Below are 12,350 nucleotides of genomic sequence, written 5' to 3'. Positions count from 1 at the left end.
AAAGAAATCCTAAAGCTAAAGCTAAACCTATCTCCAGAGACAGGGTATAAGAAACTAGCGTCCTAAAGATATAAAATCATCTATATAACACCAAAGGTGTGATATACTTGTATCAAGCTCAAGAATGGTCTTATGGTAACCAGTTAAGCCACTTGTCAAAGGTTATACTAATGAATTAAGAAATGAAGTACATATGTGGTGGAGAACAAAGACTCCACATGGCTCATTTTGATGCTCACTTTACATGTCCAAAATATCTATCTATGAATAACTAGAAGACGGAAATATCACTTCCATGATATTAATAAAGGCATAGCTTACTACATACCGTGTTTGCCGCATTCTGGGGTCTAGGATTCCGCTGATATATGTTAGATTGAAATTGGCATAAATGTTTCTGATCTATCCAAGACAAGAGCATGTATGAGAAAAGATGGGAGGAAGTTGACTATCCCAAATCCTGGACATATAACCAAATAAATACTCCGTAAATCACAGCTAATAATCAAGGAATAAACGAAAGGAAACATCCTGAAATCTAACATGAAAACTATTTAAACCCAAACGATGATGTGTTAAACTTAAACCATCATGAAATATACTAAATCAAAAATGGGACTAAATCTTGAAAGGTGTAAGAATCAAGTATTTCTTAACAGGAAGTGAAGTGGTCCATAGTGCCTACAACCTTGGTGTACCACTCATGCCAGAGTTTGACCCGTCCAAAGTGCTTTCTAAGAGATGCTAACTGTGAGTCATCTTCAGCCACACAAAATAGAAAACATCTCACATTGCCTGCTGTCACAGCGCCCTCTATAACATTCGACCCGTAGTCGAAAGTTTTATTCTCGTGTTTCGCGCTTTGTTGTTGTTGATTTAGTTATTGCCGCGAGTTCTTCGAATTCGCGACAGAATTCTCGAAAAAAAGAGACCAATATCGCAAAAATCGGTTGATAGATTCCAGACGCACAGTAGATTTAAGGTTTGTACTATACTTACTTTCAAATTAAGATTTTAAGTGTTTCTAAAACTTTCTAGAAAGAACGATTTTGACCAATAAATAGATGAAGGTTTGAATGATTGTATACATATTGTCAAATGCATGCGAACTGATGCGAACATTTAGAATTTTGTTTCTGAAGATCACCGTTTTCTGGAAAAGCAGTATGGCCACACCCCTCTCTCTAGCTACTTTCTATGGCCGATTAGTCATGGAAGTTGCCGATCGCGACTCGGAAACTAGCTCGGCAGTTTCCGATACTTTCCGACATAACGCGCTCGGCCGGCCGGGGTATTGGAAGGCATTAACGCGAGGGGTTTCGAATACACATATCTATTGTTGTCCAAACATCGGAAGGATGATTGTATCCTTTGAAGCGGGCTCCGTTCTCTCTCCTTCTTAATAATACCTCCATGCTACATTACATGACCTATATTTGCTGGCACATTTGGTTTCTACATACATAATGACATGCAACTATGTTGAGTACAGTGCATGCAGAGCAAACTCTATTAGGCCTATATATACAGTAGAACCCCTCTATTAACACCGTCAGGTCTGACAAGTGCTGTCCTTGTCCTGATTAGAGAGGAAAAATTGAACGGAAACAACCATTTTGGGACCAAAACTAGTGTCCTTGATAGAGAGGTTGTCCTTAATAGAGAGGTGTCCGCTAAGGGAGGTTCCACTGTACATTTTTGTACATAGGGGCCTATGCGTTTCTGGGTGGGATGGTGTGGCCAAAGTCATCCACTGTTCCTGCCAGTGACAGGTAAAGACCAACCGAAATTATGACTTTCACCTATTCCTTACCACCTAATCTTGCAAATTCAGTTTTTCTTATGCATTCTAAACGTTTATTATGAGCAGAAATGTCGAATTTTAAACGTGATTTCGTCAAATATTCGTCATTTATGGAGGCTGCCATGTTGGAACACGTGCGAAGGTCACTGTATGTTTATATTCACGTAACCTTTCACCTCTGACCCGTCTTATTCCATTCTCCAACGCAGTGATGATATTCAAGGATAACGACATCGATAAATAGTTGCGGTCATGCGCACGGAGAGTGATCTCAGCGCTGTCTTATTCACCTAATACGTCACAGATAAAATTAGCATAAATGCAGGTGCGCGAATTCATCCGCGTTGTCATTTATTATCAAATGTATTCAGTTAAAACAAAATATTGGCTAAAACTAATGACATAATTATGTACAAATAATACAGACACAATTTTTAAGTCTCATAACAGCCATCAATATTGTGCATATTTTTGGAACTATATTCTCGGTTCGCGACTCATGTGGAGCGCCCAATCATACAATCTAAAGCGATGCGCACTTTGTCTGCATGATTTTCGTTCCCCGTTTCCATTCACGCATTCTGAATTCCTGCCTGCTGAATCCCTAAGCGAATTCCCTTCAAGACCGTTCCTTGTATAAACCCTATTAGACCCTCTCTGCAATTCACCAAGGTATGTTACCATTTCTTTCTTTCCTCTGCCTAATAATTTGTTTTTATTTCTCCTTCCAAGTGCCGTGCCTGAGATTCATTTTCCACACCGCCATATCGTAGACCATTCCCATCTCTGACTTTCCATTTACATTATTATTAGATGATGTTGCGGTCAGCACTTATACTAACGCCTCCCCCCGCACCCGTAAATGTCTTCCCAGCCCGTGTCTTAACTACCCTTACAGCCCCAAAACCCGCGTATCCATTCCATACCGTCTTTTTGTCTGTTGCGGCTCGAGAAACTAAGGATAGCGCATCATCTGAATTTCACATGGAGGAACGCAACCACGTTACTAAGCGGTAATCAGCATCACTAAGGGGATAGACAGTATCTGGCTATACAATGTAAACTGCTGGTGTGTGTATATAGGATGTAAGAAAGTGAATTGTAACACGGTGGAGATTTTCTTAGGCCGTTTAGTGCAAAGTCAGCCATGTGGCCTATATGGAGTACTCTAACATAACACTTCAGATTGAAAGGATAACCTCTGGGGATTCTATTCTAAAGGTTCAGTGTGATGTATTGAGAATATTGTTTACAAAACATGCCTTACACCTGTGACTGTGGTTCCTGCAATGATTTTTATAAGTCAATATTGTGGCTAAGTTATTCCTCTGTGGATTTTACTTGAATTTACTGGTGAGGTTTTGCATCAGGAATCTTTCCCCATGAGGAGAAACTGGGAGAACAAGGAGATATTAAACTTCTGTCAAAAATTCCAGCTCAGGTGACTTAGGATTAAGGATTAATACATTTGGAGAGCTTGCAGGTACTATTTCCAGCAATTAAAAGCATACATTACACCAATATGATTGATATTATCAAATATTATAAAACCCTAAAAAATAAGGCCTTGGTGATAAAGTTTTGGTGGCAATCATGATAATAATTCCATTCAACCAGCTTCAGGGATAAAAGTCAGATGAATGACACTGTTTAAAAATAAGAGAAACATACATTTTCAGTGAAACCTCTCTTAACAGACACCTCTCTATTAAGGACTCTCTATCAAGGACTAGTTTTGGTCCCATATTGGTTGTTTCAATTCAATTTGACCTCTCTAATCAGGACACCTCTGTATTAAGGACAGCACTTGTCAGTCCTGAGGGTGTCCTTAATAGAGAGGTTCTAGTGTTGTTATGTTATCTGTTTGAAACTATGGGTAAATACGATGTCAAGAAAACTCTGAAACAATTAATTCATTTCTGCCAAACTGAACTTTCTGAGCAAACAGTAGAACTCTATTATAAAGGAAACCCTCTGGACTGACATAGAGAGGTTGTCCTTAATAGAGAGATTCCGCTAAGGGAGGTTCCACTGTATTTTCAACCATAAACCTCTCCATTAAAGACACCCTCGGGACTGACAAATGCTGTATTTAATAGAGGGGTTGTCCTTATTAGAGAGGTTCTGCTATCAAAAGGGAGGTTCCACTGTATTTTCAACCATAAACGTCTCTATTAAGGACACTCGGGATGGACAAATGCTGTTCTTAATAGAGAGGTTCCACTAAGGGAGGTTCAACTGTATTTTAACCATAAAAGACACCCATTGTCATTGCTTCAGAATGTGTGATGTGGTGGATCTCTAAAAAATTATGTGAAAGAAATTTTGCCTGCTGGCAATTGTTGAAAAAAGGCATAATGAATAATAATCAAAGTTAAATCAGATGCCCTCTGGCAATATACCTCTGACATGTCTGATTAAAATACAATGGGTAAAATACAATGGGTTAGATCAAGATATAACAAATGTATTAAAATACAATGTGTTGAGCATGAATCAGAAAGAAAAGTAAGGCAACTTGTTGTGCATACATCCATTTGTTTTGTGACCTGTGGGTCAATTGGGATGAATGGCTAATGACTGTTGACTACTCTGATGCTGCTGTGATTGTATTCAATACCACTAATTGGCCTGATTGAAAAATATGCGCTTTGTGCGAGACGTGTCATACAAGTTGAATAATTAACGAGGAATAACTCTGAGCTGTAATGATGCTTTCTCTCGGTGTTGAATGGTGCCTGCAGAATAGTCAGTTATTGAATGGCGAGAGCAAGGTCAGTGGGAACACTTCATTCTGAAAATTCTGAAAAATGTTTAAATCTTTGCGGTTTTAATAACCATCATTTTAGCTACAGAATTGACAGAGATATAATTGGTTGGAAATTTCTATGAAAATATGTTAGTTTGAAGTGTGCACCCTTGGAAGATTGGTTGTATAGACATGTTTTGGTTGTACAGCATCTAAAATTCCTCAGTCATACATATTAAAATCAATTTGAATCGCAATCACAAATTCAGAGAACTCCTGCATTACATCACAGATATATCAAGAGTTTCTTGATATATGTATGAGTACTTGTATAAAAGATAAGCGATTTTTGATGACCCTCTATTTTGTAAGTTATAAAATAACTTTGAAATCTATTTGAAACAGTTTTAAAACATTTCTAGAAAAAAAGCAACAGTCCAAAGAATTCCCAGACTAGGAAACCTTTACACTCTTGCAAGGCAATGATAATAAAACTGTGATTAAGACATTGGCTAAGAAAGTTATGTATACTTCTGGTTCGAAATTTGGTTTCCTCCAAGGGAAGTGGATAGCTGTCGAGAAAATACAACATTTCTCTATATAGGATTGGATGGACATACTGTTTGGATTAGAACAACTAGCATACACTCATAACACTGATCATTCTGTTGGTGGGTATTATTATAGGAATATTCCTTTTCTAAGCAGCTTGCCCCACTACCTGTGAACTTCGAATTTAGTTTTGATGCTTTCCAGGTGGGTTTGATGAAGAATTTATTGGGTTTGAATATCTAGAACATTAAAAATCATCAATCGTACCTTCAAGTAGGACTAGTGTGAGCATTTCCACATCTCTGCTTCATAGTTAGTAAAACACATGCACATCCCTCGCTCTTTGTTTCATTTGACAGTTGTCTTAGCAAATTCATGTTGGTCCCGAGTCCGTCCCCTTTCTTCCCAGGCTCCACTTCCATGAAGCATTCACTTCACGGTCTGGAGGAAGGAAGGCATTGATCTGTGATCTCAAATCTGTGGGCTGGTGCAAAATATTCTCAAAGGGAGATGCAGGAGAAATGTGAGAAATAATTCAAACTTTTCTCAACGTTTTTCTCCTTTAGACAATGATTGTATAAGTCATATAAAGAATTTGTAAAAACTAATTCTTGTTCCTATGAACTTCTAATGCTGTTTTAAAGCTGTCTGGGTGCTATCATAGTCAAGCTAAACATCAAATAAGGTGATGATACAAATAGTTTTCTTATTGAGCAGCCGATGATGAGTTTTTCACAAAATCGAAACTTGAATGAATGGTGTGTTCAGTCATTCTCGACTGACTGACACCTGTCTTGTATCTTAGGTAATCTTGTGCTCAGTCCACCAATGGTCGTAACTCAATATCTCTGTGTTTGACTCCAAGTGCCTACGTTTACCATAGCAGGTCATGTAGGCCTAGCACTTGCCTGTTTTTTTGGTTGAAAGATTCACAAGGACATTGGGTTCCTTATCGTTTCCTTTTTGAAAACATCCAAAAATATATATCAAAATGACTCGAGGGTTAATTTTCAACATGTGTTTATTTGGCCCATATTTCTGTCCACAAATAAGCCTTATCATTTACCAAACCCCCGCCAGTCATGGAGTCAATATTTAGATAAAGCCAAGATAAATTTTAATGGCATGCATCTGTCAATTTCTTATTTGAATTATTGATTCGATGCAAGGTAAACTTGATAACGACTTTATTGCCACATTATTTATGGCTAAGTTTATCAAATGTATGGTTCTTGGGGTAAGCCAACAATAGTGTGGCCAGTTGAAATCAAACAGATTTCTAAGTTGTGCAAATTGTTTCAAGAGCAAGTCCATTGATAAGAAATGGAATTAATCACCATGGCACTTAGGATTGGACCAAATTTGATCCCAGTTTCAATTGATGTCTTCCAAGTGTTGATCTTGTGCCACCATTTTGTCAAAACTGGCGGATCCAGAAATTTGGGAGGGAGTGGGGGTGCAGCTCAACCTAGAGAACTCCGATGGTGTGATCTTGGAAATGAGGATGAGGTCGGGTCCTCCCAAGAAATATTAAGGATATTTTGGTGCCAAATAGATGTTTTCCAGGCATCTGAGGTCTAAAATAAGAAGCAGTCATTGGCTTCTTTGGAGAGGTACCCTGAAAGATTTTTGGTCTCTGTAAAAAAAGGGGGTGCTTTCCTCATGCGTCCCCCATCAGCCACCAATTTTCTGTCTGCTGAAACTGCTTGGCACAGAGGAAGAGTCCTGCAATTGGGAGTTCATGGGTTAGTTAGAGGCTTGGTTAGTGCACACTCAGTCCATCAATTGGCCTGAAATGGCTAAGCGTTTGTGGCCCCAGTATGCGCGGTCCTTGGTTTCTGCAGAAATGTTTATGGTTAAGGCTGGGAATGAGTGTGAAGCACTTTGAGACAACACAGTTGTTCAGTATAAAGTGCTACATCTTCTTCTTGTTCAGTGGTCGCTCTGCATTGGAGGTGATTTTCTCCAGGGAGTCCCTCCATGAAGGCGGGATGAGCGTCTTTGCGTGCCACTACGGTTGGGGGCCAATTGGGTTCATTTACCTCGTGGATCCGACTTCGGTGAGAGGTTGAGTCCACGCAGGCTACTCATGTTTCTCACTTGGTGGGGTCTTTAACCTGCCCTGGCATAGGCACCAGATACGAGGAGTCTCAGTTTTAAGTCTCATTCGAGGGACTGTGAGGAGGCAGGAATTTTAGTTCCTCGATGGCCACGCCAGTTCATCCAGAAATTCAACCCTGGATTCTCCCCGAGATCGAATCGGGCCCTTTAGCGTGGCAGCCAGCAGTGTTGACCACTAGGCTATTGGTGGCACCTTATAAAGTGCTACAAGAGAGCTTGATTTCGTTACACTTCATACATCTTGGATCAAACTTTCATACGCTGTATATTCTGAGAAGAATGTTCCCTATTCCCCTGTCTGACTTAATAAGTCATTTGCATGCAGTATGGTCTCCCTCTTCTGTCAGATCCCATTATTACCAACATCGGCTTGCATACCAACGGCGCGGTAACTGAATAGCGAGATTCTGCCCGCGTCTGGTGCCAGTTCCTTTAATGACGTTGCCTAGAAACCGAGATTTATTTCGAATTCAAAAGTATGGGATCGATCATGTCAGATTTTCAAGATTAATTAAAATAACACTGCATATTCTTTAACCCTCTGCTGGCGTATTATGAGAAGTGAGCATCTGTGTCATTTTCCTTTTCATCGGTAAGAATTGGGTTATTCTGGATGTCTGCCATTCATGTTTTGGAGCTGCACAGCTTGCGAGTGAGTTATGTGTCAATATACACACGATGCCCTGAGTCAGCTGAACGCCATTTTAATTTACCAATAATTTGAAGCGGGGTAGGAGATCAACAGTCTTGAGTGTTTTGTGCACTTTTATTGCCAGTTTGCGCGAAAAAAATATACATAAATTGGGTAGACACTATTTTACATAGTGCATTCAAGCATTTTTAGGGGTGGGGGAAATATGCCTATCACCAATTTCTTGTCTATGATGATGTATGATATAAACCCATATCATATGGGTTTATGAAAGTGAATTTTGTTTCTCCGTGTGTCTATAGTTCGAATATGTCTTAATTCATTATTTATTGTGCCTATATACCTACATGTATGCTTCCTATGAAGTTGTGTCATGTTCATGATCTCGATAAATCGCTTTGTCACCTCAGTAATGGTGTATATACTGTTATGTTTGCACATGCATGACCATAACCGAATAGTCCTTTTGAGGTCATTGTGACTACGCATTCTTATGGAAATAATTGACTCCAAACATTTTGAAAAGTGAATAGATATCAACTCTCTATACGTTCAAATCATATATCTTTACTTTTACCTGGATGTCAAAGCATTTTCTACGGCTATTATTCCATCTGTTGCGCTCGGTTGGACAGGTTTTATCCTGACAGGTTTGAAATTACAGAAAACGGTGTGTTGCATCAATCTTTTTGATTTAAATTCTAAAGGGGGGGGTGAAAGTCATGTTGAATTAGAGGTTCAGATTTGGTGCGATGTGTTGTGGTATTTTGAAGGTATTCTTCGTGTACTGTGCCTGTGTATAGGCTTATTTCAAGTCTTTCTTTTGGTGATTCAGGTTTGAGAAGTCGTGTCAAAATGTAAGGATATTCGGTTTTGTCTGTAGGGTCTCTGGCAAGTTCTCTCACGATATTGGCTTGGTGTATTATGTTTCATATAGGATTGCATGACCTCTTTGAAGTGACGTGCTTTGATTAAGCATTGAATATGACAGTTTGACTTCAAGAGTCATTGTTCACAAAAGTGTCATTTATTTGGTAGTATTTGTTGTCCCTCTATCCTAGGTTTGCTCAAATCTGGGCCTCAAAATGTTGAATGCAATGATGGCCTGGTTGGCATCAGGGCATATATGATTACCAGAAATATCATAACTGGTCATTCCTGTGATAATTGCCAAGGATAATATTATACAATTGTTCCATTGTCAGTCCAGGATCCAAGGTTGTTGTGGTGATCAATTTCTTAATACCACCGTCTAATATTCATGTATGAAACCAAAGTTGTGTGGCTACTACGACAGATGAATAGTCTAATATTCATGTATGAAACCAAAGTTGTGTGGCTACTACGACAGATGAATAGTCTAATATTCATATATGAAACCACAAAGTTGTGTAGCTACCATCACAAATGAATAGTCTAATATTCATGTATGAAACCAAAGTTGTGTGGCTGCTATGACAGATGAATAGTCTAATATTCATATATGAAACCACAAAGTTGTGTAGCTACTATCACGAATGAATAGTCTAATATTCATGTATGAAACCAAAGTTGTGTGGCTACTACGACATGTGAATAGTCTAATATTCATGTATGAAACCAAAGTTGTGTGGCTACTATGACAGATGAATAGTCTAATATTCATGTATGAAACCAAAGTTGTGTGGCTACTATGATAGATGAATAGTCTAATATTCATGTATGAAACCAAAGTTGTGTGGCTACTACGACAGATGAATAGTCTAATATTCATGTATGAAACCAAAGTTGTGTGGCTACTATGACAGATGAATAGTCTAATATTCATGTATGAAACCAAAGTTGTGTGGCTACTATGACAGATGAATAGTCTTATATTCATGTATGAAACCAAAGTTGTGTGGCTACTATGACAGATGAATAGTCTAACATTCATGTATGAAACCAAAGTTGTGTGGCTACTTAAGAATCAAAGCTGTCATTCTATCCAACTTAAGTGGGGCCGTACTGTGATTGTGTTTGATTATCTGATGCTTGTCCTCTCTATCTGACGGAGTGGTTTATGGTTGGAAGAATCCTCATCCTTTTTATCCATCCTCTGTTAGGCATGATTCGTGTGTCCTCACTATCATCTTATTTTCATGATATTTTACGACATATTGTAGAAAATCGTTCCTCGTACACTTCATTAGTATGTGACAACACTTCCTAATGTTCTAGATATTCAAGTCCTTTATCATTATGTAGAATTAAAAGCTGGAATGTTCCTTTCATCATTTTGATGTTTCTATATGTTACCCATGGTTTTCTTTTTAATCGGTTTCTTTGGACACCATCTACATGTATCCACCACTGGCTATTTAACCCATCCCACCTGGACAACATCACCTAACGCCACCTAGGGAACAAAAACCAAGCCTAACGCCTTTGACAGACAAAAATGCGGTTGTAACCCCTGTAGATATATTTCCTGTTCTTCGTCCACCCACCCTGAAGTTGTTTCAACGTAAATTTGTTCGAATATTATCAAGACACTGTGCATTCATGTACAGCATGCTGGCCAACATACAGTCCTAATCACAATTGACATCCGTCCTGCTTCGCGTCAGTGACGCGCGACGTACCAACATACGCGCAAGTTGCATGCCGAGTTGTGCGTCAATGACGCACCAGTGACGCGCTTCTCACTATGTTTCGCTTAAACTTTGCACGACTTACGCATGACCTACGCGCTGGGTAGCGCGTCAATTACGCGCCAATGACGCGAATTTAGGGATGTCAATTGTGATTTGGACTGTAAGGTGAGTTACATTGCTTGTTCAGTTCAGACACGTTGGCTGAACATACTTACATCTTCACGCCAGGTTGCTGTACGTGAATGTCTTTGCGATTTTTTCAGCAAATTTGAGTTGAAAAGCACTTTACCTTGGAGGAATCCACGCTAGTTTACAATCCAACTCTCACCTTTGTCAGACTTGCCAAATCTAAATGTGCTTATGCCTCAAATACCCCCAATGATTCTACCAGTTTCTCCTTACCCTGCCCTCCTTTTAATCTCGAGAAAAAATGCAGAACTAAGTCGTGAAAAACCTGAGTTGAAACGCAGTCGAGAATGGAACATTGAAAGAAGCTTGCTTGGAGAATACGGACACAGTGGACACGACAAGCCATCGAATTCCGGTCATAAGTGTAATTTCGAGCTTTGGAAATAAATGTTTGAAATCGATATGATGATTTTGCGTGAATTATTCTGGTTGGCAGGAAATGATGATCTCGAAAAGAGATGGCCCTGTTGACATTGATTGGATGTTCTATGTCCGGAGAGAGAAAGATATGTGTTGCTGGAGAAATGAGCTGGTCGCTATGGAATCTTCCGGTTGCCTGGAAATACTCCTGCTGTCGGCAGGGAATATTTCTTCTGTCTTCTCATATATGGAGTCTACAGGATACTCAGGAGGAGCAATGGATATATAAGAATTTGAGAAGTTCGCAGCGGAAAGAGCGCCCCCTATTGAATTGGTTTGTGTTGGTGTTTGTTTGCTGTTGCAATGCACTTTAGGATTTGCACATTTTCTATATTTGAGATATTATCTTTTTCAGGTTCGTGCATGCGGTATGGCATGGGTGGGGGTCCCTTTGCAGTGGGGGTTGGGTCCCTTGGGCAATGTGGATCGATATTGTGCAGTTTGTTATGAAATTGTGTCACTTCGATAGCAGATGTACCTAATTGTGGGAGATCTTGTTGATATTTCCTTTCATCATTGACAATTTACAGACTTGATACTAAATCAAGGGAATTACAAATACTTTCCGCTTGTTAGCATGAAAGCTGTTATCACAACTCTAAAGCCATGAGTATCTGTACCATTTATCACAAAAAACTGACACCTTTTGCAACAGACTGTATAATTTACACCCATTTTGACTGTTTGGGATCAATATACTGTTTGGTTTGCCAAAAAAGGCCCAGATTGCTGTAGACGCTTAGAAATAAAAGTTTTTGAGCTTCTGAAAAAGCATTGCAGGCTTTTCTGCCAACAGAAGTATGCAGCCCGTCGAGGTTTTGTGCTAATGTGAAAAAATCTAATGGTAATAATATTGAGAATGTGAAAAACCTTTACTTCACTTTGCTGGAAGAATTCTACAGGCTGCATGTTTGTAAACGGTAACGTAACGGTTTTTCAAAAGCTGAAAAAGCTTTATTTCTGAGAGCCTACCTTGCCCTTTTCAGGTCTGTGTGCATTTCGTTTTGTTGCTTGTGCCTCACTGATGTGATGGCTCACGTTGTCATGTCGGGCCCAGTGAGATGGTGGAGTTGGATGGGTCATGTTGCTTTTCTGTCTCTACCGAATATGGCCATTAAAGGGGTGCGCCGTTAGTAATTGCTAGTCCTGGAGAATAGGACTTTTTCACAATGCCATAGTGCAGTTATTGTGGATGAAAATTTCCTAAAACTTGGTTCTATTACTTGTGTATCTGTCTGCACAACAGCA

At 39.3% G+C, this 12,350-nt stretch overlaps 2 protein-coding genes across 5 annotated transcripts in view; one reads left to right on the top strand and one right to left on the bottom strand.

Annotated features, from left to right (window-relative positions):
• The window catches only part of LOC135498184 (molybdenum cofactor sulfurase-like), a 78,982-nt gene extending 77,054 nt beyond the window's left edge, over positions 1 to 1,928 (bottom strand). Inside the window, exon 1 of the mRNA XM_064788385.1 lies at positions 1,814 to 1,928. Within this exon, the coding sequence (XP_064644455.1) occupies positions 1,814 to 1,928 (115 nt within the window). The remainder of the gene's footprint in view (positions 1 to 1,813) is intronic.
• Positions 1,929 to 2,342: 414 nt separating this feature from the next.
• Positions 2,343 to 12,350, top strand: part of LOC135497863 (poly(rC)-binding protein 3-like) — a 210,199-nt gene continuing 200,191 nt past the window's right edge. For 3 of the 4 annotated variants that reach the window (XM_064787842.1, XM_064787843.1, XM_064787835.1), the window contains exon 1: positions 2,343 to 2,476. The gene's annotated coding sequence lies outside the window, so the exon portion shown is untranslated. Of the gene's footprint in view, positions 11,377 to 12,350 lie in introns of all 4 variants that reach the window. The other variant, XM_064787836.1, reaches the window with a different exon arrangement.

Source organism: Lineus longissimus, chromosome 13, assembly GCF_910592395.1.
Source record: "Lineus longissimus chromosome 13, tnLinLong1.2, whole genome shotgun sequence".
Lineage (NCBI taxonomy): Eukaryota > Metazoa > Nemertea > Pilidiophora > Heteronemertea > Lineidae > Lineus > Lineus longissimus.
The sequence above is the reverse complement of the archived record's forward strand: the minus strand, read 5'-3'. Positions and strand labels throughout refer to the sequence as shown.